The sequence below is a fragment of the Mustela putorius genome, unplaced genomic scaffold (genome assembly GCF_011764305.1).
Source record: "Mustela putorius furo isolate JIRA1106 unplaced genomic scaffold, ASM1176430v1.1 tig00003972_pilon_pilon_pilon, whole genome shotgun sequence".
Classification (NCBI taxonomy): domain Eukaryota; kingdom Metazoa; phylum Chordata; class Mammalia; order Carnivora; family Mustelidae; genus Mustela; species Mustela putorius.
The window spans coordinates 6,008,426-6,032,241 of NW_025422115.1; the positions used below are offsets into that span (position 1 = coordinate 6,008,426).

The window sequence follows — 23,816 nt, forward strand, 5'->3', positions numbered from 1 at the left end:
GAAGTTACTCAGGAAAATGCAAACAGAGTAAAAGAGAATGGATTGGAATGCAGTGGAATGGACTGGACTAGCAGGGCGTTTCTGCAGTCCCCTTTACTCACAGGCTCTCATCTCTGGCTACACAGGAGAGCCATGTGGGAAACTCCTGATGCCCAGGCCTCACTCTGGGCCAACTGAACCAGAATCTGTCAGGAGTTGGGGGGAAGGGAGCAGGGACTCAGGCCCTGGTACTAAGAGCTCACCAGGAGATCTCAAAGTGTAGTCAGGGTTGAGAAGCACCCTGCTAGCTTTTAGCTAGGTGCTGGAGACACTGGCCACCTCCTGCCTTGACTGAGATGTCTGAAGGTAGCCTGGGTTTGAACTGGACCTTCCTCTGACCCTGGGGCTCTTCCCTGGCCCGGCTTCCAGCCCCCAGCTTCCCGGTGGCCCCAGAAGCTGGGCGGGGCTGTTTGGACTGGCATTCATCCCCTGGTCACCACCTATGCTGAGAAACAAGACCCAGGGATGTCTTCCCAAGGCCTCCGTGTCATACCAAGGACAGCAAGCGACAGCAGCAATGATCCTGAGGTTGTGGGAGATGAAAGCGGCCTTCAGACTTCATCCGAAGACGCAGAGCTGTAAGGGAATGCCTGTGGCAGACAGAGCGGGGGACCAGGGGCCGCCTGGTTTGAAAGGGCGAGGTCATCCTCCAGAAGTGGTGCTCTTAAAAGAGAAATCAGCAGTTCGCTAAAATGCACACTATCCTCCCAAAGCAATGTGCATCCAATAAAATGCATCAGGCTGTAACAGTTCTGAGTGGCTCCCTGGCGATTCTCTTTGTTCTGGGGGATGGTCTGAAGCGTTTCTATGCTGCCTTAGGAGAGCGTTACAAATCAGGGGCTGTTAACTCTGGCCCAGGATCCGAAGCGCCATAAGTCCTCCTGGCCTCGTGCAAAATGCATGAAAGACATATGGACTTTTCTCACCTGTGGACATCAGCACGACTTCTCAGCAGAATGGAGCAAATGCTTTTAAAATAACATTAAAAATACACATATAGTCTCTGTCCTGCGGATGCTCCGAGACTGAAGGGCACACCTGAGGGGACACCGCCACATGACTGTCCACCTCGCTGGGACTTCAGGGCCCAGGGAACTCTCTGAATCCCTTCTTCAGGAAGCTGTGGCTTCTTGGTTAGCCAGCGTGAGTGTCAGGGGGGTCCTCTCCCCATCGACAGGTTAGCGTGGGTGGTTCAAGAGTACAGAGCAAATGGGGTTGTTAGTCTCCTTCCTGCGTGAGCCAAGTCTGCTTCCAAAAAGGAAAAACAATCCTGTGACGACAGGCCCTCCTGCACCTGCCTCCGCCTTTTTCAGGGGCCTCAGAGGAGCTTCTGTGGCAGGAGCATGCCAAACCCCACAAAGGCAAGAAGGGCTTCCCAGCCTCCATGCTGAGTCCCACTGCCCCCATCCTGGAGTGCCACCCAGAGACCCCCTTCAAAGGTCAGCTGCTGTCTCTGCAAATGTCAGGTACCTAAACAGATTCTTGGTCTTCTTCCCAAAACCAGCCTCTGCCCCCATAACGTGGACCAGTCACCGCCGTCTTCTCCCCCGTTCTGATCACTACAGCCGGTCACAAAGACGGGCAGCTCTTCCTTCAGATTCTCTCTTGCATAAACACCTTGCTTAACTTCCACAACCCAAGATTTGAGGCTCGTCACCTCGTGCTTGCAGGCGCCCTCCTTTTCCAGTGCCCCCCACGGCGTTATCACTAGCCGTCCCCCACCCCCCAGTCAAAGGCCAGAAATGCTCCTCATTGCCTTGAGCCCAGTGATCCTCACGACGTGGTCCCCAGCCTGCAGCAGCACCTAGGAACCTGTTAGGAGTCCAAGCTCCAGGCCCACCCAGACTGGCTCAGGAACTCTGGAGATGGGGCCCAGCAATGAGAGTAAGGAATCCTCCCGGGAACAGAGCTGAGAACAACTACTCTACGATAAATCTGAAATGCCTTAGGTTGGTCCCCAACCTAAGGCAGTCACCAACCAATTAGATGGCTCACTTCATCCCCATGCTTATCTGTTCAGTTCTTTTCCTACCATCTCCTAAGATAACCATCTCCACTCCCACTCCCATCACGTAGCCACCTCGTGGGCCCCGATCTAGGGAAGAACTTGGCCTTGGAGGCAAGAACTTGGCCTTGGAGGCTCTGCCGTCATTCCTTCCTCTTAGAATGGGAGGCCCACCTGTTTCTGCTCTAATCCTCTCCCCAGAGACCCCACCCCACCCCAGAGCCACCACTGCTCTACCCCTCGGCCACCCTGTAAGCTCCAGTGTAGGCTCCTTCCGAGACAGGCCCCACGTTATACTCCTGAGGTTTGCTGCAAACCCACCAGAACCCACCTGTCCTACCCAGGGCAGGTGTGTGATAATGATCTGTTTGTTTAGTCAACAGTGTTGACTGACTGGTGGATTTATAACTGGAAAAGTCTGGGCCCCAGAGGACAACGGAAGAAACATGTTTTTAATGCCTTATTGGGCCAGGCTCGTCCTAAATGATTTCACAGACTTTATCTTACTTCATTCTTATCAACAGCCACATGAGGCTGATGTTATTTACTCTTCCTGGGGCTGCAGACGGGACCGTGCAGGCGAGGTGGCTCACTTAGGATCACAGCCCCAAGCGCCCGTGAAGCCTCATTTCCTAAAGAACGAGAACGTGACCGTGCATCTGTGTGCAGAGGCGGGCATAGGGAAAGGATCAGCAGTGACCATGCGTGGCTCCCTCCAATGTACCAGCTGCACAACCGTCCCCCATTGCACGCGTCCAAACCCAGGCAGCTGCAACATTTCAAAGCTCAGGAAATAAGCCTCAAGAATGCAATCAGTCTAAGACGTCTTTGGTTTATCATCCCATCTTGTGCTTTTTTTCTTTTTTTACAATGTTGCCAACTACATAAAAGTTCAGATGCGGAAATCTAGTTTTGGACTGTAGGTAGGACTGGGGAGCACGCATGGCCACCACGAGGCCCGTGAGCAGTCGGGGTGGAGAGTCACTGTGAGGCTGCAAGCATGTCCTTCCAGAGGAAGAGGGCAATACCTTAGAATTCTCCCATCCAGGGTCTTCCCTTCAAATCCTCCACACCTCCCAACTTCACACTGTCTTTTCCCTCTTTTCCTTAACATCCTTAATACCCACTCAACTGTTTCTTTTTATGAGGCTTTAAAAACGTGTGTGCAGGGTGCCTGGGTGGCTCGGTTGGTTAAGTGTCTGCCTTCGGCTCAGGTCACGATCCTGGAGTCTCAGGATCAAGTCCACATTGGGCTCCCTGCTCAGCAGGGAGTCTGCTCCTCGCTCTGACCCTCCCCCCGCCATGCTCTCTCTCTCAAATAAATAAAATCTTAAAAAAAAAAAAAAAGTGTGTGCATTTTCCAAATACATTTATACTGCAAGCAATGAGTTCTTCGGTAATAAATAGTGATGACTCTCTTAGGACTCTGTGCCTTCACCACACAGGCACCAATATGATGATGTAGGACACTGTGGGACATGTAGGACATGTAGGACATGCTCCCTTCCAAATGGTCTCCAAACTGTACTATTACTGCCCTAGAGGATTCCTGTCTGGCTGTGTGCAATCAAGGGATGCTGTATTAAAAAGCTAAGTGATTTTATAATCAATCAAAAGGGTCTGATCATTCCAAAGGAAGAGACGGCAACCTCCCAAACCTGTCCCCTTGATCAGAGGAGTCATGGAAAAGCAGGCTGCCCTCTTAATTATGGAGCTCCCCAAAACTGCCATGCCACCTGCTCACTGACTGACCCTGCCCCACTCTGTTCCATTGGCCTACCCCCACGGAACAGAGACGAGCATTCCTGCAAAGCCCCTGAGTAGACCACAAATGATGTGCCACCAAAGTGGCCCGTGTGCTTCCGTCGAGCTGATCAGCCAGAGCCAGGTTGGACTGGGCCATCAGGTCAACTCCAGGGGCCAACCGGAATGACAGATCCCACAGAGTGTGGCTGTGAATCCAGGGAAAGCCTTCCAGGAACATCCCTGACTTTGTCTCTCTCTAGGGTGGCCTGGCGAATGGGTATGGCTTTTTCAAGTTCCGTGGCCCAGGGCTCCTGGGTGTCCTGTCTGATCTCAACATTTCTCTCGTTGCTGGCCTCAGCAGGCCACAGCCTTGGCCCAGAAGGGAGGGACAGAGGCAGGTGGGAGGACCCTCTGGAGCCTACATTCATTAAGGAACACCGGCTACGGCTTAGCAGACCAACCCCACAGGCAGGGGCCTCCCCCACTCTCTGTCCTCATGTGTGGGGATGGAAAACAGCCCCTTCATCCGTTCATTTCAGGATTTTTCAGACCCTGACACAGTCTATCACTTAAAATTCCTATGCTGCCCGCTCGGGTGAAGTTTAACCTGATCCCAATTCTGCAGGCCTTGCAGGCGCTGGCCCCGTTCACAGGAAGCAGCTGATCCAAACTTGCACAAATTCTCTGGGGGTGGAAATACCTGCCTCTCATACCCAAAGTTCATTGCTTTGAAACTGTATGGTTATAGAAACTCTTCCAAAAACTTAGGTAATGTCTAAGGGCTCCCTGAGACGTAAATAAAACGAAGAAGCATAAACAGAAAACAATTATTACTTGCACCTAGGGTCTCCAAAGAGCCAAGAAGTGCAGTTTGCATAGCTTTTCAAGATAAGTGAGGGAGAACACCAGCGGCCCACGCCTCTGCCCACAGTCCAAAGCAGAAGAGGTGAAATGTAACACGAGATTTATGCTTCATGCCCCATAAACAAGTAATGATCTACTCTAATTATGCATCTGCTTTAAACAGATACCAAACCTCTCTGGAGACAGCACAGACGCCACGCAACCGGGAACAGAGCCCACATTCCCCTGCACCGTACACTCGCCGCTAAGTCATTTGGGAGATGTTTGATGCATCAGGATTTAATTGCTACTCAACATCGGAATAAAGTTTTATTGAGTATAGCCATGCCCATCTGTTTATTTACTGTCTACGGCGTTTCTGCACTAAAAGGACGGCGTGGACTTAACCGTGACGGAGACCATATGGCCCACGAGGCCTAAAATATTTCACTGTCTGGTCCTTTCTAGCAAAAGTTTGCCAACCCCAGGCTCTACATGACCTTTAGATCCAAGGTGGCTTTGGAATGCTCCCATCTGTGGACATCACAAATCTCCTACTTGCTATGGCTCCTCTCCCAAACTTTGCGGTTGAGGCTGTCCTCACAGACACACAACATACATGCTGCATTCCACTTCCCGAGGCAGTAACCGACACATTACCACCCACCTGAACCGTCTGGAGCACATTCGAGAGCCAAAATCCAAGCGAGGTAGAGGGCCCTGCAAACTTGGCTATCCTGAGATCCTGTTGCTTTCCCACACGTCTCAGGACTACCCCATGCAACCAAGAGGGCCGCCCGGAGTCACCTCCTCCCTGCCTTCAGCCCTTCCTCTGCAGAGGGCACTTAGGAGGAAGTGTCCGATGTTTTGCTCACACGGATAGGATGAACACGGCAGACTAAACACCAGAAGTGTCTGCTGCTGCAGGAATTTCAGAATCTAAAGTCTTAGAGGTCCACCCGCAGCTGGTACACACTGAACGCAGACTCTTGGCGGGGTTCTTTTATCTAAAGCACAGCGCCCTCACATGGTGCCGAAGGGAAGCACAGTCTTTCCGAACGCGGGAGGACTGACGGGAACCTTCGCACAGTGAGCACAGCTCAGATGCCATCTGTGAGGGCCCCGCGTTCAACTCGGTGAGGATTTGGAATCAATGTTATCCAGATTTCCACCCTCAGCTCCTTCACAGATAGCTGCTCCTCGCTGGAAACTTTACACCGAGAAGTGTAAACTCTGACCTCTACAGAAACTCACCAAACCGCAGCAAATGAGATTCAGATGTTTCCATGTACAGTACAGTGATGTGACCTAGACTTTAAACACTTTGGCAAAAACAGGAAAAATGATGTGGGCCTTCCAGTCCCTCCCAGAACATGATACAGCCTTGACCCGAGTCCTACGGTGATCTGAGCCTTTCTCACTCCTCCTTCAGCCTCCTCACCCGCAGCCCACATTCTCTGCCCCTGTTCCACATTAGCTCCTAACAGGCTGCCTCCACGGTCCATTTTCCTTGTTTAACCAAAGACGCCAATTTCTTCCAGCCCAGTAAAAGTAGATCACATTCTGATCAGGACTCAGAAAAAAAATCCTGCAAGGAGAGCTAGTGAAAGCTTGGGAAATCCTAGGAAATGACCACCCAAGATCCTCTGCAGAGTTGGGAGGAAAGCAGAAGTCTTACATAAAGACTCGGACCCCCAGGCTCTCTAGCTCTGCTGCAGATTCTCTAAGACTGGTCACATACTATGTGGGTAAGGGCTAGAGAATTCGAGACGGCGGAGCAAGATAAGGTGGAGGTGCAGGAAGCAGTTTTCTTCTGCCAGGGAAGAACTGGCACAGAAGAATATCAGAAACCGCTCTCCCAGAGGCCAGCCATGACAGAAGATACAGAAACAACCCGGTGTCTCACACTCCGAGCCACACCAGGCTCTTCTGGGGGCAGCCCATCTGCCAGCCATGTGCGCTCCCAGGGGGATAGATGGAGAAGCTGAGAAGCATGCGGCTGGGCACCGGTGTACAGGGATCAAGTGTGAGCATAAGCAGGGCAGGGGTGCACGAAAACGTCCCCTGCCCCTCTGAGCATGGCACAGGTACTTCTAATGCGGCAGGGCAAGGTCCCCGGGGGTGGGGTAGCTATTGCCCCAGCAAGGGAGCTCCTGGGGACAGGAACAGGGCCTTATCACCAATGTAAGCACCCCCCAGACCTGGCTGAAGGTGGCTACCAGACACATACTTGCCCGTGGTATAAAGGAACAAAGGGTCCAACACCCTCTCTCTTGGTTCTCACGTTCAACTAAGAAGAGGTTAGTAGCTTGACGGGGGACCCCCGTCAAAATTTCCTTTTCCGGGTACAGAAAGACTCAAGAGGGACAGCATGGCGGTGAATGCTTACTACCCTACCTCCACATCCAAGAACAGATGGATGAGATACACACCTAGAGGTGTTACCCGTGACAGAGACACATACACACCTATGCAGATACAAGTAAATATGAGAGAAGTGCGCCTCTCCCTCTAGGGGCCTGACAAGGTTTCCTCCCTGCCGGACCTGTGCTCCCCTGGGCGGGCTGCTGCGTATCCTCCTGGGCAACCCCAGGACTGCACAGTCCCCTTGTACTTCAGAGCTTCCGCACAGCCAGTGGCAGGCACTGGGCAGTCCGCTGCTTCCCCTCTCACCGTCTTTGCTCAGAGACCCTCCGGAAGGTCCGGGCGGGAAGAGGGAGGCTCCCTCTGGACGGCGTGAGAGCAGCCCTGGAGGCTGAACTTCCCGCCCAGGAACCGCCACCCCCAGCCCAACCTGCCCTGGGGACCACCCCCCGGCACGGCGACATTTCGACGGGCAGAACCGGAGGGGGCGCGGGCAGTACCAGGCCGCCGCCGGCGCCGCAGGCGCTGAGCGAGACGAGGGAACCGGGGTGGCCAAGCACGCGGCCCGAGTAGAAGCACAGCTCGGCCGGCCGTCCGCGGCGCCCCGCCGTTCCCGCCTCCTCCACCTCGAAGCCGCGGGACAGGAACCGCAGGTCGTGGCGAAGCTGCAGGTACAGGTCGCGCCCGAAGGCCGGCAGGTGCAGCAGCAAGGCGCGCTCGCCCGGCCGGACGCGCGAGGCGGCGGGGGGCGCGCGGGGGCGCCGGCGCTTTCGCGGCCCGGGGGCTCCGGGCAGCGGCGGCAGGTGCACGTCGTCGGGACGCACCCGCCGCGGCAGCACCACCTCCACGTCGGCCGCCGCGTCGCCGACAGCTGCGGGGAGAGAGGAGACGTGTCAGCTCGGCGGGGCCCGCCCGCCCGGCCGCCCGCCCTCCCTCCGGCCGCCCGCCGCGCACCGGGTCCAGCGCCGGGACAACGCGGCCCGGAGCGGGCGCTCCCTTCCTTCCCTGCGCCGCGGCACCTCCGTGCCGGCCAGCGCCTCCGCCCGGGACCCGCGCCACCAGGGGAAGGGCTCCAGCGCGGCCGCCCGAGCACCTCCGGGGACGGCGGCGCGGCATCGGCGCCGGGAGACCCGCCGGCGGCGCGGTCGCCCAGGAGCAGCCTGGAGCCCGGTCGTCCGGCCGCGGCCCGCAGCCCCTCGGCCCCGAGCGTTGTCAGCGCTCCGCCGCCGGCGCCGGGCCGCGCAGGCAGGCGGGGGCCGCCAGGACGCCTCGGGATGGCAGGAGGAAGGTGGTGGCCGCGAGAGGCACGGGCGAGGAAGGGGTGGTGGGCGAGGGAGCGCTACCTGTGCCCGGGTCCAGTCCCCAAACCAGCAGCAGCAGCAAAGGCAGGACGAGAGGAGGCAGCAGGGCGCCGTCACACATGGTACTTGGGAGGAGCAGCCCCCCGGACGGTCGCCGCGGAGCAGGAGCACGCGAGGCGGCGGCGCCAGCCGGAGTGAAGCCCTCCAGCCTTTGGAAAATGTAATTAGCGCTGCGGACAAACCCAACGTGGTAAATCCCAAGCCCCGCCTTCTCCTCGGAAAACAGGCGGCGATTGGGCTCTCGCTTTCCTCTACCCCGCCTCCTCATTCCCCATTGGCTAGGACAGGTCTAAACCAGGGTGCGTAGTTAGGTTGTAAGCACTTTCTTACACGTGGTTTCTGGGCAGTGGCGGGCGCGGGACACCAGGTGGCGCCATGGAGCCCCTGGAGATGCGCTACCGCTGAGGCCCTATGAGGACACCGGACTGGTCTTCAGTTTGTGCTCCTTGTCACACTCCTCTCTGACCCTGCTGCCCAGCATTCCAAGAAGACAGCCAGAAATCGTCCTGGACTACCGGCTTCATTCTTAAAAGGTTGTTCTCCCTACGTCTACAGTAAAACTAGTTTGGGTTGTTTGTGGCTGGACATTTTCTGGCACACCTGAGTTTGCTACGTAAAATGCAGCAGCGTTTAGCCAAAGCCTTCGTACCTCCTGCCGCCTTTATCCTCACAGAAACCAGCAGCACAGGCGTGACCACACCCTCTTACAGACTGAGAAACTGAGGGAGAGAGAGCTGAAGGAGTTTGCTAGTTACTAGGGTGAGTTTCTATCAAAACAGGAGCTAGAAGTGGTCCCAACTTCCAGCCCGGTGCTGCTTAGGACAAACAGCAAGAAAGAGGCTCCAAGGGCAGGCAGATTTGGGGGGGGGGGCGGTGCTCTAGGAAACTCATACAAGGTGACAAAGCCTAGACTTCCAGTTGAGTTCATTCTTTTCCCATAAGAATATAACTGAAGTTTGCAAGAAAGATGATTCTTTTAGCTTCGTGAGGAGCATCTTGTAGAAAACAAAACAGAATTAACCGAAGCGTAACTGTTCTTGGGTCTCTCCCTCTCCCTTCCTTGTCCTGTTTTCTATTTCTGTTTTCTCAAAGCAGAGAGGTTACCACACTCCTACTGGACTATGCTTGAAGCCTTTCAGAATCTAAAATATATCACAGGATTCCGCATCAGAAGAAGGAATCCAGAGGTGAAAACAGTCCAGCTTCCAGGACATTTCATTAATCCTGGGAGTGGACTGCGTCACTGGTTCTCAATAAAGCCTCCTTCTTTTACTACAACAAACTTGCTGCTCTGGGGGTCCTCCAGAGTGTGTCTGATAGAATTTTCTTCTGCTCTGTCTACCCCTGCCCTCCACAGGGGCTGGCCTCTGTCATGTGCTGCTCTGAGGACTGCCACTCGCTGCTGGGTACCACACACATCTACACACATCCAAAAAAGCCTTGGTGCTTTTCCCCTCCTCCTTGACAGCAGCGTCAGCCAAATGCTGATGGGGAGCTTCGTGGGGCAGCTTTGTTAGCAAAAGAGCCACCTCTCAGACCTGCCCCCCGAAAGCCAGGGAGCACCAGCCACTCTGCTTCGCATGGTTTGAAGTCATCCTTGTCAACCTATCAGATGATGCTCTGATGCACAAGTCCAAAGGACCATGTAGACTGAAGCAACAGCAAGATACTATTGCATCCCCCAGACTGTCCAAAACTGAAGAGCAAGGAAATATCAAGCATTGGAAAGGACACTCCTCTGCCCCTGGGTGGGAGTGCAGATTGGCATGGCCACTTTGAAGAACAATCGGGCCATCTGTGATCAAATCCAAAATGTACACGCCCTACAACTCTGTGATCCCACGTCTGGTTAACCGCCACAGAGAAACACGGGCACGCATTTCAGAGTGTTGACCACAGGTCCTTATTAAGAGCAGATATACGGCACCTGGGTGGCTCAGTGGATTAAAGCCTCCGCCCTTCGGCTCAAGTAGATCCCAGGCTCCTGGGGTCGAGCCCCACATCAGGCTCTCTGCTCGCCAGGGAGCCTGCTTCCCCATCTCTCTCTCTGCCTGCCTTTCTGCCTGCTTGTAATCTCTGTCAAATAAATAAATAAAAATCTTAAAAAAAAAAAGAGCAGATATACTGAAAACCTGAATGTCTATCATTAGATAAATGGCAGCTAGAACACAAGGCATCGTTTCAATGTAGTTAAGTTCATATTTACACCACAGAAGGAACTCCAAGACTGGTTGTCATATTTTTTTAAAATCAAATTGAGGAAGAATGCACATGATAATACTTCCATAAATGCACACAGTATTAAATCATTTGTATGGTAAAATCCTAAGGAAAAGTCTGGAAGGATACACACCGAACTTTTTTTATGATTTGGTGTTCTTTTTATATTAAATTGCATGAAAGGATGCCATTCAGGGTCCAGGCAGGATAACTGTTACCATTCTAGGTATTTCAAGCAGGGAGAATCTAACATGGAGAATTGGGTACGAAAGTGAGGAAGAGCTAAACGGGGAAATTCAGTGATTATATGCTGCCCCTGCCCCTGCGGTGCATTCCAGCCCTAAGGGCCTCTGTTTCCTGCTGCATCACTGAAGGCTCGGTCACAGTTGGTTCTGGATCTAGCAGATGTGTGAACTAGACTGGGGCTCCGTGCCCAGGGCCACACCAGTAACTCCCAACACATATTGCACTGGATCCTTATCTCTGTTCCTTGCCATCTGATCTCCTGCCAGGGCCTCCTTTTGGCAGAATCTAACGGGAAGCCTAAGAAATGTAGGGGAGAAACATCAGGAGATACAGCATGTAGGTCACAGGCTTTCAGCCTCAACTATGAAAAGCAGCCCTTAGAAGTGAGCATGTGAAGCCAAGAGACAGACCTTCTAAAGGTCTTAATCTGGTCTAGATGAGTCTGAATTCCCTCTACCTCTCACCACTGTATTTCAGCCTCCCTTCCAAAATGATCTGGTGTTTCAGTGCAGTCCCTATCAAAATTCTGTTGGCATTTTGCACAGAAATACCAAAAACCCAAAAGTCTATGGAAACAAAGAAGACCCCAAGAAGCCAAAGCAATCTTGAGAAAGAAGAACAAAGATGGAGGTATCCCACTGCCTGGTTTCAAGCCATATTACAAAGTTGTAATATAGTGATCAGAACAGTAGGGTATTGGCATTAAAAACAGACACATAGACCAAGGGAACAGAATCCAAATCCCAGAAATAAACCCAGGTGTATATGGTCAAGTAATATTTGACAAGGCAGCCAAGAATACTCAGAAGAAAGGACAGTCTCTTCAATGAATGGTGACAGGAAAACTGGATATTCACATGCAAAAGAATGAAATTAAACCCCTGTCTAACACCACTCACAGAAATCAACTTGAGTTAGGTTAAAGACTTAACTGTAAACCTTGAAGCCATAAAACTCATAGAAGAAAGCATAGAGAACAGCTCCTTGGCACTATTCTCGGCAATAATGTTTTAAGATGACATCTTAAAAAGCATAGGCAGCAAAACAAAGAATTAACAAGTGGGACTACATCACTTTCTGTGCAGCAAAGCAACCATGAGCAAAACAGAAAGGCAACTCCAGAATGGGAGAAAATATCTGCAAACCGTATATCTAAGAAGGGATTGATATCCAAAACATATAGGGAAATCTTACAACTTAATAAAAAAAAGTAATAATAATCAGGGGCACCTAGGTGGCTCAGTAGGTTAAGCACTCGACTCCTGGTTTTGGTTCAGGGCATGACCTCAGGGTCACGAGATCAAATCCTGTGTCAGGTTCCATGCTCAGTGCGGAGTCAGCCTGGGAGTCTCTCCCTCACTGTGCCCTCTTGCCCCCAACCCCTGCTCAAGCGTGTGTGCTCTCTCTACATCTCTCTCAAATAAATAAAATATTTTAAAATAATAATAATAATCCAATTTAAAAATGGGCAAAGAGGCCAACTAGACATTCTTCCAAGGAAGACATAGAAATGGTCAACAGATGCATGAAAAGAAGCTCAGCATCACTCATCATCAGGGAAAAGCAAAGGAGAACCACAATGAGATACCACCTCACACCTGCTGGGATAGGGGTTATCAAAAGGACAAGAGATCACAAGCGCTGGCGAGGATGTGGAGGAAAGGGAACCCCTGTGTGCTGGTTCAGCCACCAAGAAAAACAGTGTGCGGGTTCCTCAAAAACTTTAAAATGGAGCAATCCAGCAACTCTGCTTCCGCACAGACATCTGAAAGAAGACATGACACAAGGTGAAATAAGTCAATCACAAAAAGACAAATAAGGAAAGACAAATAAGTCACACAAAAAAATACTATACAATTTCACATATGTGAGGTACCTAGAATAGTCAAAATCATACTCACACAAGGTAGAATGGTGATTCCCACGGGCTGGGGAAGGGGAAATGAGAGTTCGTTTAATACATACAAAGTTCCCGTTTGGAAAGATGAAAAAGTTCTGGAGGTGGAGAGTGGTCATGGTTGCACAACAGCGGGAATGTACTTAATACCACTGAACTGTATACCAAAAATGACTAAAATGGTAAGTTTTATGTTATGTGTATTTTCCCACAATAAAGGAATGCTTAAAAAAAAGAAAGAAATCGTTACCATTAGCTTTGGTAATGGTCTTAATTTTGTGGAAGGGGGTGCTTAATCCCATTTCACGGATGGAGCAAAGGGTTCCATGTGTGGTTAAAATCAGACCAGTAAGCAGAGAAAAACCCTACAGGTGGCAGTGATGATCTGAAGGGGGACGTAAGGGAAGCCATCCTCTGGGTCTGGTGGTCAAAACAATTTGTTGTGCTCATAGTTGACAAAACTCAACTTTTCAGCTCATCCACTTGTTTTTTGCAGACTCTATTCCAGTGGGCAGTGGTCTTTTCGGATCATGTTGTCCAGCAATGGACCCCCAGGAGGTCGGGTACATTGCTTCTCTTGGCCTCTCTCTTCCGACACTTCACAGCAACACTCGGGTTTGGATGCCGGTGGCCATTAGAGACCATCACTGTTGTTGTGCGTGAACACAAGACGGACTCCACCAAGACCCACCATTTCAAAGCCCATACTTAGAAATAGAGACCCCCAAGACCCAGACCGGGCAAAGGATAAAGAGAACTGTAGGCACTGAAGTCAGATAGGATCTTGAATTTTCCATCAGGGCTTTCTTGATTGAGTTGGTAATTGGTGAGTCCGGGGGCCTTGGCCTCATGTGCAAACTTGATCTGCTTGTAGGTGGAAGAAGGCCCCTGTGCCCCAAAGATCAGGAAGCATCAGCATCGGTGGGGTGTTGGGAGAGGGTGAGGGAGGGGCTGCCACAAACAAGCCTCCGCTTGGAGACTCCATTCACTTGGCTCTTGAGGCAAGGAGCTTCCTTCTGGGCCACCCATGAGATGCCAGATCTTCTCCAGCAGGGGGCGTCCAGCATCAGTCTTGTCTTCCTAAACAAGCATTGGTGTGAAACACAGCCATCCCTGCTCCAAAGGCAAGGTTTTTCTGATTTGTATTTCACCCTTTCCCTGGTGAGCCTGGATCCTGGCCTGAAATGCAGCTACTTGGCCATCATCGTAATTCTCCGAGTGAATCTTGCTCACCTCTCCCTGAGGGGTCTGCTCCTCCCTGGACCTCCCTGGACCTCAGCGTGCTGGCCTCCTTTGCTTCACCAGGAAAGGGTGCCCTGGCCTCGTGAGACCAATGCTGCCTGCTTCCAGGAATGGCCGCTGTCTGGGAAGTCCTGCTCATGCAAACAGGCCTTCAGGGCAATGATGCAGAACAAGTCCAAGTTCCTATTGGAAAAGTGATTTTGGGGGGGGGGGTCTACCCATTATTATTCAATCAAGGTTGTTATTAGCCATACCCATTTACCCATTCCCAGTATCTTGGCTCTACCCAACCCCCCAGGCTGTGCCCATGAGGTCTCAGCCTGCCCGGAGCTGAGTGTCCACCAAAGCCTTCAAGAGTCCCCATTGTTGAAAAGACAGCTCTATCTTCATGTCCTTCTGAAGGTTGCCAGAGGCATCCTCGGGGTAGTAGCCAGCACCAGCAGCCCCGACGTTTCTGAATTAGCAGGATGCAGGCTTTTGGTGTCAGACATGAGTGCAGGGTTGCATCCCAACTGATTTCTCTCGCCAGCGAACATTGGAAAAGCAGTATGTTTTCTGTTGTTCTGTAATACTCCTTTCTCTTCCATGTCTTTCTCCTCTTTCAGCCTTGAGGTTCTCTCCCAGTTCTTCCTTTGCTCAAGAAAAGTGGCTTTTCTGAGGCTAAAATGGGCTAAAATATGATGCCAGGACAGGATGGAAAACAGAAGTGACCCAAATTTATATGGGATTTTGGTAAATGCAAATGATGATGGCTCAGATTGGTGTGGTAATGATAGAGTACTCCACAGGTGCCAGCTGTCTGCAAACTCAGACAAAACCTAAGTTGGATTCTTTGATAGTTTTAAAATACAATTGACCCTTGAACAACATGGGTTTGAACTGTGTGGATCTACATATATGGAGTTTTTGGGTTTTTGTTTTGTTTTGTTTTTAATATGAAGCTAGAGTCAAGAACCAAAGGGTTGGCATACAGTTCTCTCAGAGGCTGTAGGAACAACTAGGATGGGGGAACTTAATAGAATGCTTGCCCACAGCAGGATGGGAGAACCATTATGGGGAGCACCGGTTGTTCCTGATTTTTCCATGCTTCTTTTTTTTTTCTTTTTAAGATTTTATTTATTTATTTGAAAGACAGAGATCACAAGTAGTTAAAGAGGCAGGCAGAGAGAGAGGAGGAAGCAGGCTCCCTGCTGAGCAGAGAGCCCGGTGTGGCGCTTGATCCCAGAACCCTGAGATCATGAGCTGAGCAGAAGGCAGAGACTTAACCCATTGAGCCACTCAAGTGCCCCTGGAGTTGTTGTTGTTTTTTTTTTAATATAAATATACTATGGTACTCTCTATGTATTTTTTCTTCCTTATGACTTTTTAAATAATGTTCTCTTTTCTCTAGCTTACTTTATAGTAAGAATACCTATGACATGCAAAATACATGTTAATTGACTGTATGTTATTGATAAGACTTCTAGTCAACAGCACATTATTATTAGTAGTTAAGTTTTGGGGGAGTCAAAAGTTATATGCAGATTTTCAACTACACAGGGGAAAATAAATAATAATTAGTTTTTTAAGCCACTAAGGTCTGGGGTGGGGGGGGCAGGAGAGGAGTGGATAATTTGTTACACAGCAACAGCTAACTGATACAGACTCATAATGCACACTAAAATTAACTCCAAGATAGACTGAAGATGTATATGGAGACATTCATTCAGTGGTGGCATGCAGGAGGTGGTCTTTAGTTCAATCTACTCAGAAGCTACCTGCTGGGTGAGCAAGATGACTACAGTCACCAGAGCAGACAGACAGCTGGTTGGTCCCCATCTCTGGCTCCTTCCCTAAGCCTTGGCCCAGGTCCAGGGATAAGACTGACTGGCTGGCTTGGCAAGCAATGAGTATGGGTGCTTGAATCCATGCCTACATGTGTTTGGCACCCTTAAAAAGAAACAGAGAGTCTCAGTACCCAGAAGGTAAGCAGAAACACTAACAACAACAACAACAAAAAAAAGTAAGAAAGTCACACAAAAAGGAGATAGAATCATAATATGTGCTTGATTCTGCCCAGAACAACTTGTACATAGTCATCATCATATAAACACTGTGAGATGATTCTCAACTGTTCCAATCAACTGGAGAGAAATGCCAGAATAAATCATTTAGCTACAGAATCAACTGTAGAAATTATCACCCTGGAAAATGTACAAAGAATAAACACCAAGGGAAAAGAGGTAGGAGGTTTAAAAAAAATGAAGGAAACTATAAAGGGTAAGTATCCTCCCTTTCCAAAATGGAAAAATCAAAAGATACAACCTATGGCTAATAAAATAAGAAGTAGAGGGATACATATATTTTTTGAATTACCAAGGCAACCAATAAAAGAAGTAAAAATCTCTTCTTTTGGGATAGGAGTGTGATAAAAGGGAGGTAAATCTTATCCACTGCAGCAATAAATCAACTGATATATCTAATCTTGAGATCTAAAAAACATTGGTATAAGAATAGTTTTTTAATGAAATGAAGAAAGCCATCAGAAAAGTTAACAATAGGGGCACCTGGGTGGCTCAGTGGGTTAAAGCCTCTGCCTTCAGCTCAGGTCATGGTCCCAGGGTTCTGGGATCGAGCCCCACATCAGGCTCTCTGCTCGACGGGGAGCCTGCTTCCTCCTCTCTCTCTCTGCCTATCTCCTCTGCCTACTTGTAATCTGTCAAATAAATAAATGAAAATCTTTAAAAAAAAAAAAAAGGAGAAGAAAAAAGAAAAGTTAACAATAGAAATAGTTAGAAGGGAATGAGTCTGTAGTTAGAGTTGGAGAAGGTGTCCCTGTTTCACACCTCAAGAACTTTATCATTTGCTTTCTTTGCAGTTTAGTATTTTAGATTTTTAAAAAAGATTTTATTTATTTATTTGAGAGCAAGAGAGAGAACAAGTGAGCAAGGGGAGGTGCAGAGGGGCAGAGGGAGAGGGAGAGATCATCTCCAGTGGACTTCGTGCATGCACAGAGTCTCATGCAGAGATTGATCCCACAACCCTTGAAACCATGACCTGAGCCAAAATCAAGAGTCAGATACTTTACCCATGAAGCCCCCCGAGGACCCCTGCAAATGTAGTACTTTGAAAAAAATCAATTTTTACAAAAATTCCAATTTGTTTCCACCTTTAATCTATTTAACATATTGCTTTTGTGCTTTCAAGTAGGGTGCATTTGTAAATGTAATATACACAAACAAACCACTTAATCTTAAATAAATCCTGTGAGGGGAAAAAAAAATATCTCTCATTACCAGATAGGAAAAGTGAATTGAGAAATACTAATGACTTGCCCAAGATGACTTAAGTAAATTATTTCCTTAAGCATTGTAACTCCTTAAAACATTGATCACTTCTGGGTCAGTCTGTTAAGCATCAGATTTTTTTTTTTTTAAGATTTTATTTATTTATTTGACAGACAGAGATCACAAGTAGGCAGAAGCAGGCAGAGAGAGAGAGGGGGAAGCAGGCTCCCCACTGAGCAGAGAGCCAGATGCGGGGCTGCATCCCAGGACCCTGGGATCATGACCTGAGCTGAATGCAGAGGCTTTAACCCACTGAGCCACCCAGGTGCCACGAAGCATCAGACTCTTGGTTTCAGCGAGGGTCATGATCTTGGGTCATGGAATGAGCCCCATGGCAGGCTCCACACTTAGCTGGTGGTCTGCTTGGGATTCTCTCTCTCCTCTCCCTCTAACCCTCCACCCACCCATGCATGCACTCTCTCTCTCTCTCAAATAAATGCATTAATTAAAAAAAAAAAAAACAAAACAAAAAAAACCACCGACCATTTCTTACAAGTGTCCATGAGGTAAAGAGTCCCACGTTATGGATGAAAATGAAATAGCAACAAAGATATGTAATTCCCTTCTCCAGGATACTAAGGACATAGTGGAAGGCCATGGCTCCTATTTCCTTCCTGCTTTGTTGCTTTCTTGGTGGGAACCGGCGACCATCAACACAGCATCTGAAAGCTGGAAACAAGAGGAAGCAAGTGACATAAGAAGGCCTCATCATAACCATTGATGGGAGTATTATTAACCACATTCTACAGGTGGGGCCATAACACTAGGGAGAAATAAGCATTGTACTCACTGGGGCCACACAGCTGGTCAATGGTGGCTTGGGGATTTGAATCGGTTTTGGGGCACTGGAGTCATGCCTCTGTCATTAAGGGGAGAAACTGGAAGGAAAAAAGGAGGTTTGCTTGCCTGTGAATGGACCCTATGGCTGTATAGTAAATCTGCCTCTAACTGTCCATATGGTTTAAGGCAATGAACTTCTCTCCTCGGATCCTCCATGTTCTCATCTGTAAAAGGAGACGGTGAGCTAGATTATTTCCCATTGGACCTTGAACTTGATTTTAGCTGAGCTGTTGAAATCAGGTAAAGAAAATAAATTAAAAGATTCTACTGGGAAGGAAGAAATAAAATTGCCTTTATTCACAGAGAATAAGATCATCTTTGTGGGAAATCTTAAATCTATTTTTTGAAGTTATTGGGACAAAGAAGTGAGTTTGGCAAGGATCCAAGATACAAGATCAGTATAAAAATTTCCATTGTATTTCTCTAGGTTAGCAATAAACAGTTAAGAAATTAAAATTTAAAAATACCACTTATAATCTCACAAAAAAAAAATAGGAAATATTTAGGGGTAGGTCTGGAAAAGAGATGCCAAAGACCTATATGCTCAAACTACAAAAAAATCACAGAGCAAAATTTAAAATAACTGGGAGATATACAATATTCATAAGACTCAATCTTGCCTCAATGTCAGTTTGCTCCAAACTGGTAAACACATTTGATGCATTCTCAAACAAAATCCCAGCAGACTTATGGAGAAACTAATAAGCAAAGTCTAAAATTCCTATGGAAATGCAAAAGCCCTAGAAAAAAACTCTGAAAAAGAACAATTTGGTAAGCTATCTGATTTCAAGATTTATTGTAAATCTATACTAATCAGGACAGCATGGTATTTGCATCAAGTCAGACAAAAGAGATCAATGGCACAGAAAATAAAATCCAGATATAGACCCACACATGTGCAGACAACTGACTTTTGGAAAAGGTGCAAAGGTGCAAATAGACTTTTTTTTAAATGTGGCTAGAAAATTTATTTATCCATAGGAAAAGAAATTAATATATATACCTTGCATCATGTATAAAATCAATTCAAAATAGAACAGAAACCTAAATGTAAAACTTAAAACTTCCTGAAGAAAATGTAGGAGAAAATCCTTGTGACTTTAAGGCAGGTAAAGATTTCTTAAGATATGACATCAAAAGAATGATCTATTAAAGGGCATTGTGGTAGACTGGACTTCATTGAAATTGAACACATTTGCTCTACAAAAAGCAGTTATGAGATGAAAAGACAAGGCACAGTCCATGAGAACATATTTGCAGAGCATACATCTGATAGGATACTTATATCCAAAATATACATATATACAGAACTTTCAAAACTCAATAATAACCCTATTCAAAAATAGTAAAAAGATGTGAATAGACATTTCTCCAAAGAAGTTTCACGAAAGGCCAGTAAGCACATAAAAAGATGCTCAACATCATTAATCATGAGGGAAATGCAAATCAAAACCACAATGAAATACCACCTCACACCCATTAGGATGGCTACTTTCAAAAACAATGGAAAATATGAAGCACTGATGTGGAGAAACTGAAACCCTCATACATTGTGGTGGAAATGTAAAATGTTACAGTCATTATATAAAAATATGGCAGTTCCTCAAAAGGTCAAGCACAGAATTAACATACATACAGGTCAGCATATAGAGTTATGAAGCTGGAGAGCTATGTAATGCATATAGTGTTTTTCTGTAGAACAGATGACAAAAAGTTTTGAAAATAGATAGTGGTAATGGTTGATGAACATTGTGAATGTACTTAATGCTACTGAACTGTACCTTTAAAATGGTTAAAATGATTTTATGTTACATCTATTTTACCATAACAAAAAAACTCAATAATAAGAGGACACATACCCAAATTAAAAAAAAAAAAAAAATGGGCAGGGGCTTCCAGGTAGCTCAGTCAGTTAGGCAGCTGACTCTTGGTTTGGGCTCAGGTCATGATCTAGGGTCCTGGGACCAAGCCAGGCATGGGGCTCTGCACTCAATGGGAAGTCTGCTTGTGGACTCTCTCTCTCCCTCTGCCCCTCTCCTTGCTTCCTCTCTCTACATCAAATAAATAAATCAATCTTTGAAAAGAGAAAAAATGGCAAACTTTCATTCAACATAGTACCGGAAGTCCTTGCCATAGCAATCAAACAAGAAAAAGAAATAAGAGGCATCCACATTGGTAAATAAGAAGTGAACTGTAGGGCGCCTGGGTGGCTCAGTGGATTAAAGCCTCTGCCTTCAGCTCAGGTCATGATCCCAGGGTCCTGGGATGGAGCCCACATCGGGCTCTCTGCTCCGTGGGGAGCCTGCTTCCTCCTCTCTCTCTCTGCCTGCCTCTCTGCCTACTTGTGATCTCCGTCTGTCAAATAAATAAATAAAATCTTGAAAAAAAAAAAAAGAAGTGAAACTGTAAATATTTGCATATGATACCATATGCAGAAACCCTACAGACTCCACCAACAAACTACTAGAAGTAATCAATGAATTCAGTAAAGTTGCAGGATACAAAACTGATACCTCCAAATTGTAGCATTTCTATATTCTAATAATGGAACAGAAAGAGAAATTAAGAAAACAATTCCATTTCCAACTGAACCAAAAAGAATAAACTACCTAGGAATAAACTTAACCAAGGAGGTGAAAGACCTGTACTCTTGAAAACTATAAAATATTAATGAAAGAAATTGAAGATGAAACAAACAAATGGAAAGATATTCCATGCTCACGAATTGGAAGGATCAATATTGTTAAAATGCCCATACTACCTGGAGCAATCTACAGATTCGGTGCAATCCCTATCAAAATACCAACAGCATTTTTCCCAGAACTAGAACAAACAATGCTAAATCCTTATGGGTGATCCCAAAGAGCCAAAGCAATTGAGAGAGAAGAACAAAGCTGGAGACATCGCAGTTCCAGATTTCAAGACACACAGAATGGCATGGACACAGACCAATAAAACAGAACAGAGAACCCAGAAATAAACTTATGCTTATATGGTCAATTAATTGATGACCAAGGAGAGAAGAATACACAATGGAGAAAAAACAGTCTCTTCAAAAAACGGTGCTGGGAAAACTGGACTGGAACAAGCAAAAGAATCAAACTAAACCATTTTCTTACACCATACAAAAAATATAAACATAATGTGGACTAAAGACCTAAATATGAGACCTGAAACCATAAGCATCCTAGAAAAAAACACAGGCAATAATTTCTCTCACCCTGGCCACTGCAACGATTGTCTAAGCTATGTCTCCTAAGACAAGGGAAATTAAAGCAAAAATAAACTACTGGGACTACATCAAAATAAAAAGCTTTTGCCCAGCAAAGAAAACCCTCAACAGAACGACAACCAAAAAACCCTACAACCTACTGAAGATATCTGAAAATGAGATCTCTAGTAAGAGGTTAATATCAAAAATATATAATGAACTTACATAGCTCAACACCAAACCAAACAGACAAACAACACTGTTTAAAAACTTGGGGGCGCCTGGGTGGCTCAGTGGGTTAGGCCGCTCATTTGGCTCGGGTCATGATCTCAGGGTCCTGAGATCGAGTCCCGCATCGGGCTCTCTGCTCAGCAGGGAGCCTGCTTCCCTCTCTCTCTCTCTGCCTGCCTCTCCGTCTACTTGTGATTTCTGTCAAATAAATAAATAAAATCTTTAAAAAAAAAAAAAAAACCTTGGCAGAGGAGGGGCACCTGGGTGGCTCAGTCCATTAAATATCCGACTCTTGATTTCAGCTCAGGTCATGATCTAAAGGTTGTGAGATCAAGCCCTGCTCTCCCCAGCGTGGAGCCTGCTTGAGATTCTCTCTCTCTCTTTGCCCTTCCCCACCCTCTTTTCTAAAAACCAAAATTAAATTTTAATTAAAATTAAAGTAAATTAATTAAAAATGGGGAGAGGACCTTGAATAGACATTTTTTTTTTCCAAAGAAGACATACAAATACCAAAAAGACACCTGAAAAGATGCTTAACAGCGCTAACCACTAGGGAAATGCAAATCAAAACAACAATGAGATACCACCTCCCACCTGTCAGAATGGCAAAAAAAAAAAAAAAAAAAGGTAAGAAATAACAAGTATTGGTGTTGATACAGAGAATAAGGCACCCTCGTGCACTGTTGGTAGAAATGTAAATGGGACAGCTACTACAGAAAACAATATAGAGGTTCTCCAAAAAACTAAAAATAGAAATACCATACGATCCACCACTGGATATTCACCCCCCAGGATGAAAACACTAATTTGAAAAGATATATAGATCCCTATGTTCACTGCAGCGCTATTAACAATAGCCAAGATACGAAGCAACCCAAGTGTCCACTGATAGATGAATGGATAAAGAATAACAATGGAATATTTCACAGCCATAGTAAAGGCGTGAGACTGTGCTATTTGCGACAACATGGATGGAACTAGGAGGTATTACGCTAAGTGAAGTAAGTCAGACTGAGAAAGACAAATAACACATTTCCTCACTTCCATGTGGAACCTAAAAAAAACAAAGAAATGAATAAATAAACAAAAAGCAGAATCAGACCTACAAATACAGAGAACAAACTGATGGTTGTTGCCAGAAGGAAGGAGGGTGGTGGAGTGCACAAAAGGAGCGAAGGGGAGTGGGAGATACAACAGTTACAGAATGATTAAATCACATAAATAGAAGGAACAATATAATAGGCAATATAGTCAATGATACTGTACTAGCCTACAATGACGGCAGCTATGCTTGTGAGCAGAGCATAACTTGCTGAGAAGCTGAACCACTATGTTGTATACCTGAAACTAATATACTCAATTTTAGGGGCACTTGGGTGGCTCAGTGGGTTGGGCCCTTGCCTTGAGTTCAGGTTATGATCTCAGGGTCCTGGGATCGAGCCCTGCATCAGGCTCTCTGCTCGGTGGGGAGCCTGCTTCCCCCCTCTCTCTGTCTGCCTGTCTCCCTACTTGTGTGCTCTCTCTCTCTGTCAAATAAATAAATAAATATATTTTTTTAAATGTTCAAAAGATTTGCGTGGACACATAACCAGAGAAGAGATACAGATGAATAATAAAATTTGAAATGTGTCCAATTTCATTAGTCTTAGGGAAATGAAAATGAAAAGCCACAAGAAAATAACAAGGATGTATGTATTAGAAATGGGTTAAAAAAAAAAAAAAAAGACACCAAGCATTGGTGAGGATGTGGAGGAACCAGAATTTTCATGTTCTACTGTGAAAACATAAAAAGGCACAACCACTTTGGAAAACATTTTGGCAATTCCTTTAAACATTAAACATATGCCTACCCAGCCATTGTACTCTTAGGTATGAATGCATCTCCATACAAAGACTTATAAATGAACGATCATGACGGTTTTACTGGAACAGCCTAAAACTAGGAAGAACCCAAATGCCCATCAACAGGTGAACAGATAAATAAATTGCAGAATACACAGTATACAGTGGTGTGAACATGCAATAGTCAATGAAATACTACTTGGCAATAAAGAAGAATGAACTATTGATACATGCAACAATATCAATGAATCTCAGAATTAACTGAATAACAAAACCAGAGGGTAGCATCCAGGATCCCATTTATTAAAATTCTAGAAAATGCAAACTACTCTGTGGTGACAGATCATTTATTGTCTGGGGAAGGGCCAGGTGTGGGGAGCTACACGGAGAAGAAAATATAAAG

General features: G+C 46.8%; 1 protein-coding gene across 4 annotated transcripts in view; it reads right to left on the minus strand.

The window, feature by feature from the left end:
- ADAMTS17 (ADAM metallopeptidase with thrombospondin type 1 motif 17) overlaps window positions 1-8,502 on the minus strand; it is a 327,264-nt gene extending 318,762 nt beyond the window's left edge. For all 4 annotated transcript variants that reach the window (XM_013060100.2, XM_045070851.1, XM_045070852.1 and 1 more), the window contains exons 1-2: window positions 8,341-8,502; window positions 7,498-7,868 (exon numbers count right to left, since the gene is read on the minus strand). In XM_013060100.2, the coding sequence (XP_012915554.2) occupies window positions 7,498-7,868; window positions 8,341-8,419 (450 nt within the window). In that variant the 5' untranslated portion in view covers window positions 8,420-8,502. The remainder of the gene's footprint in view (window positions 1-7,497; window positions 7,869-8,340) is intronic.
- Between the last annotated feature and the right edge of the window lie 15,314 nt (window positions 8,503-23,816).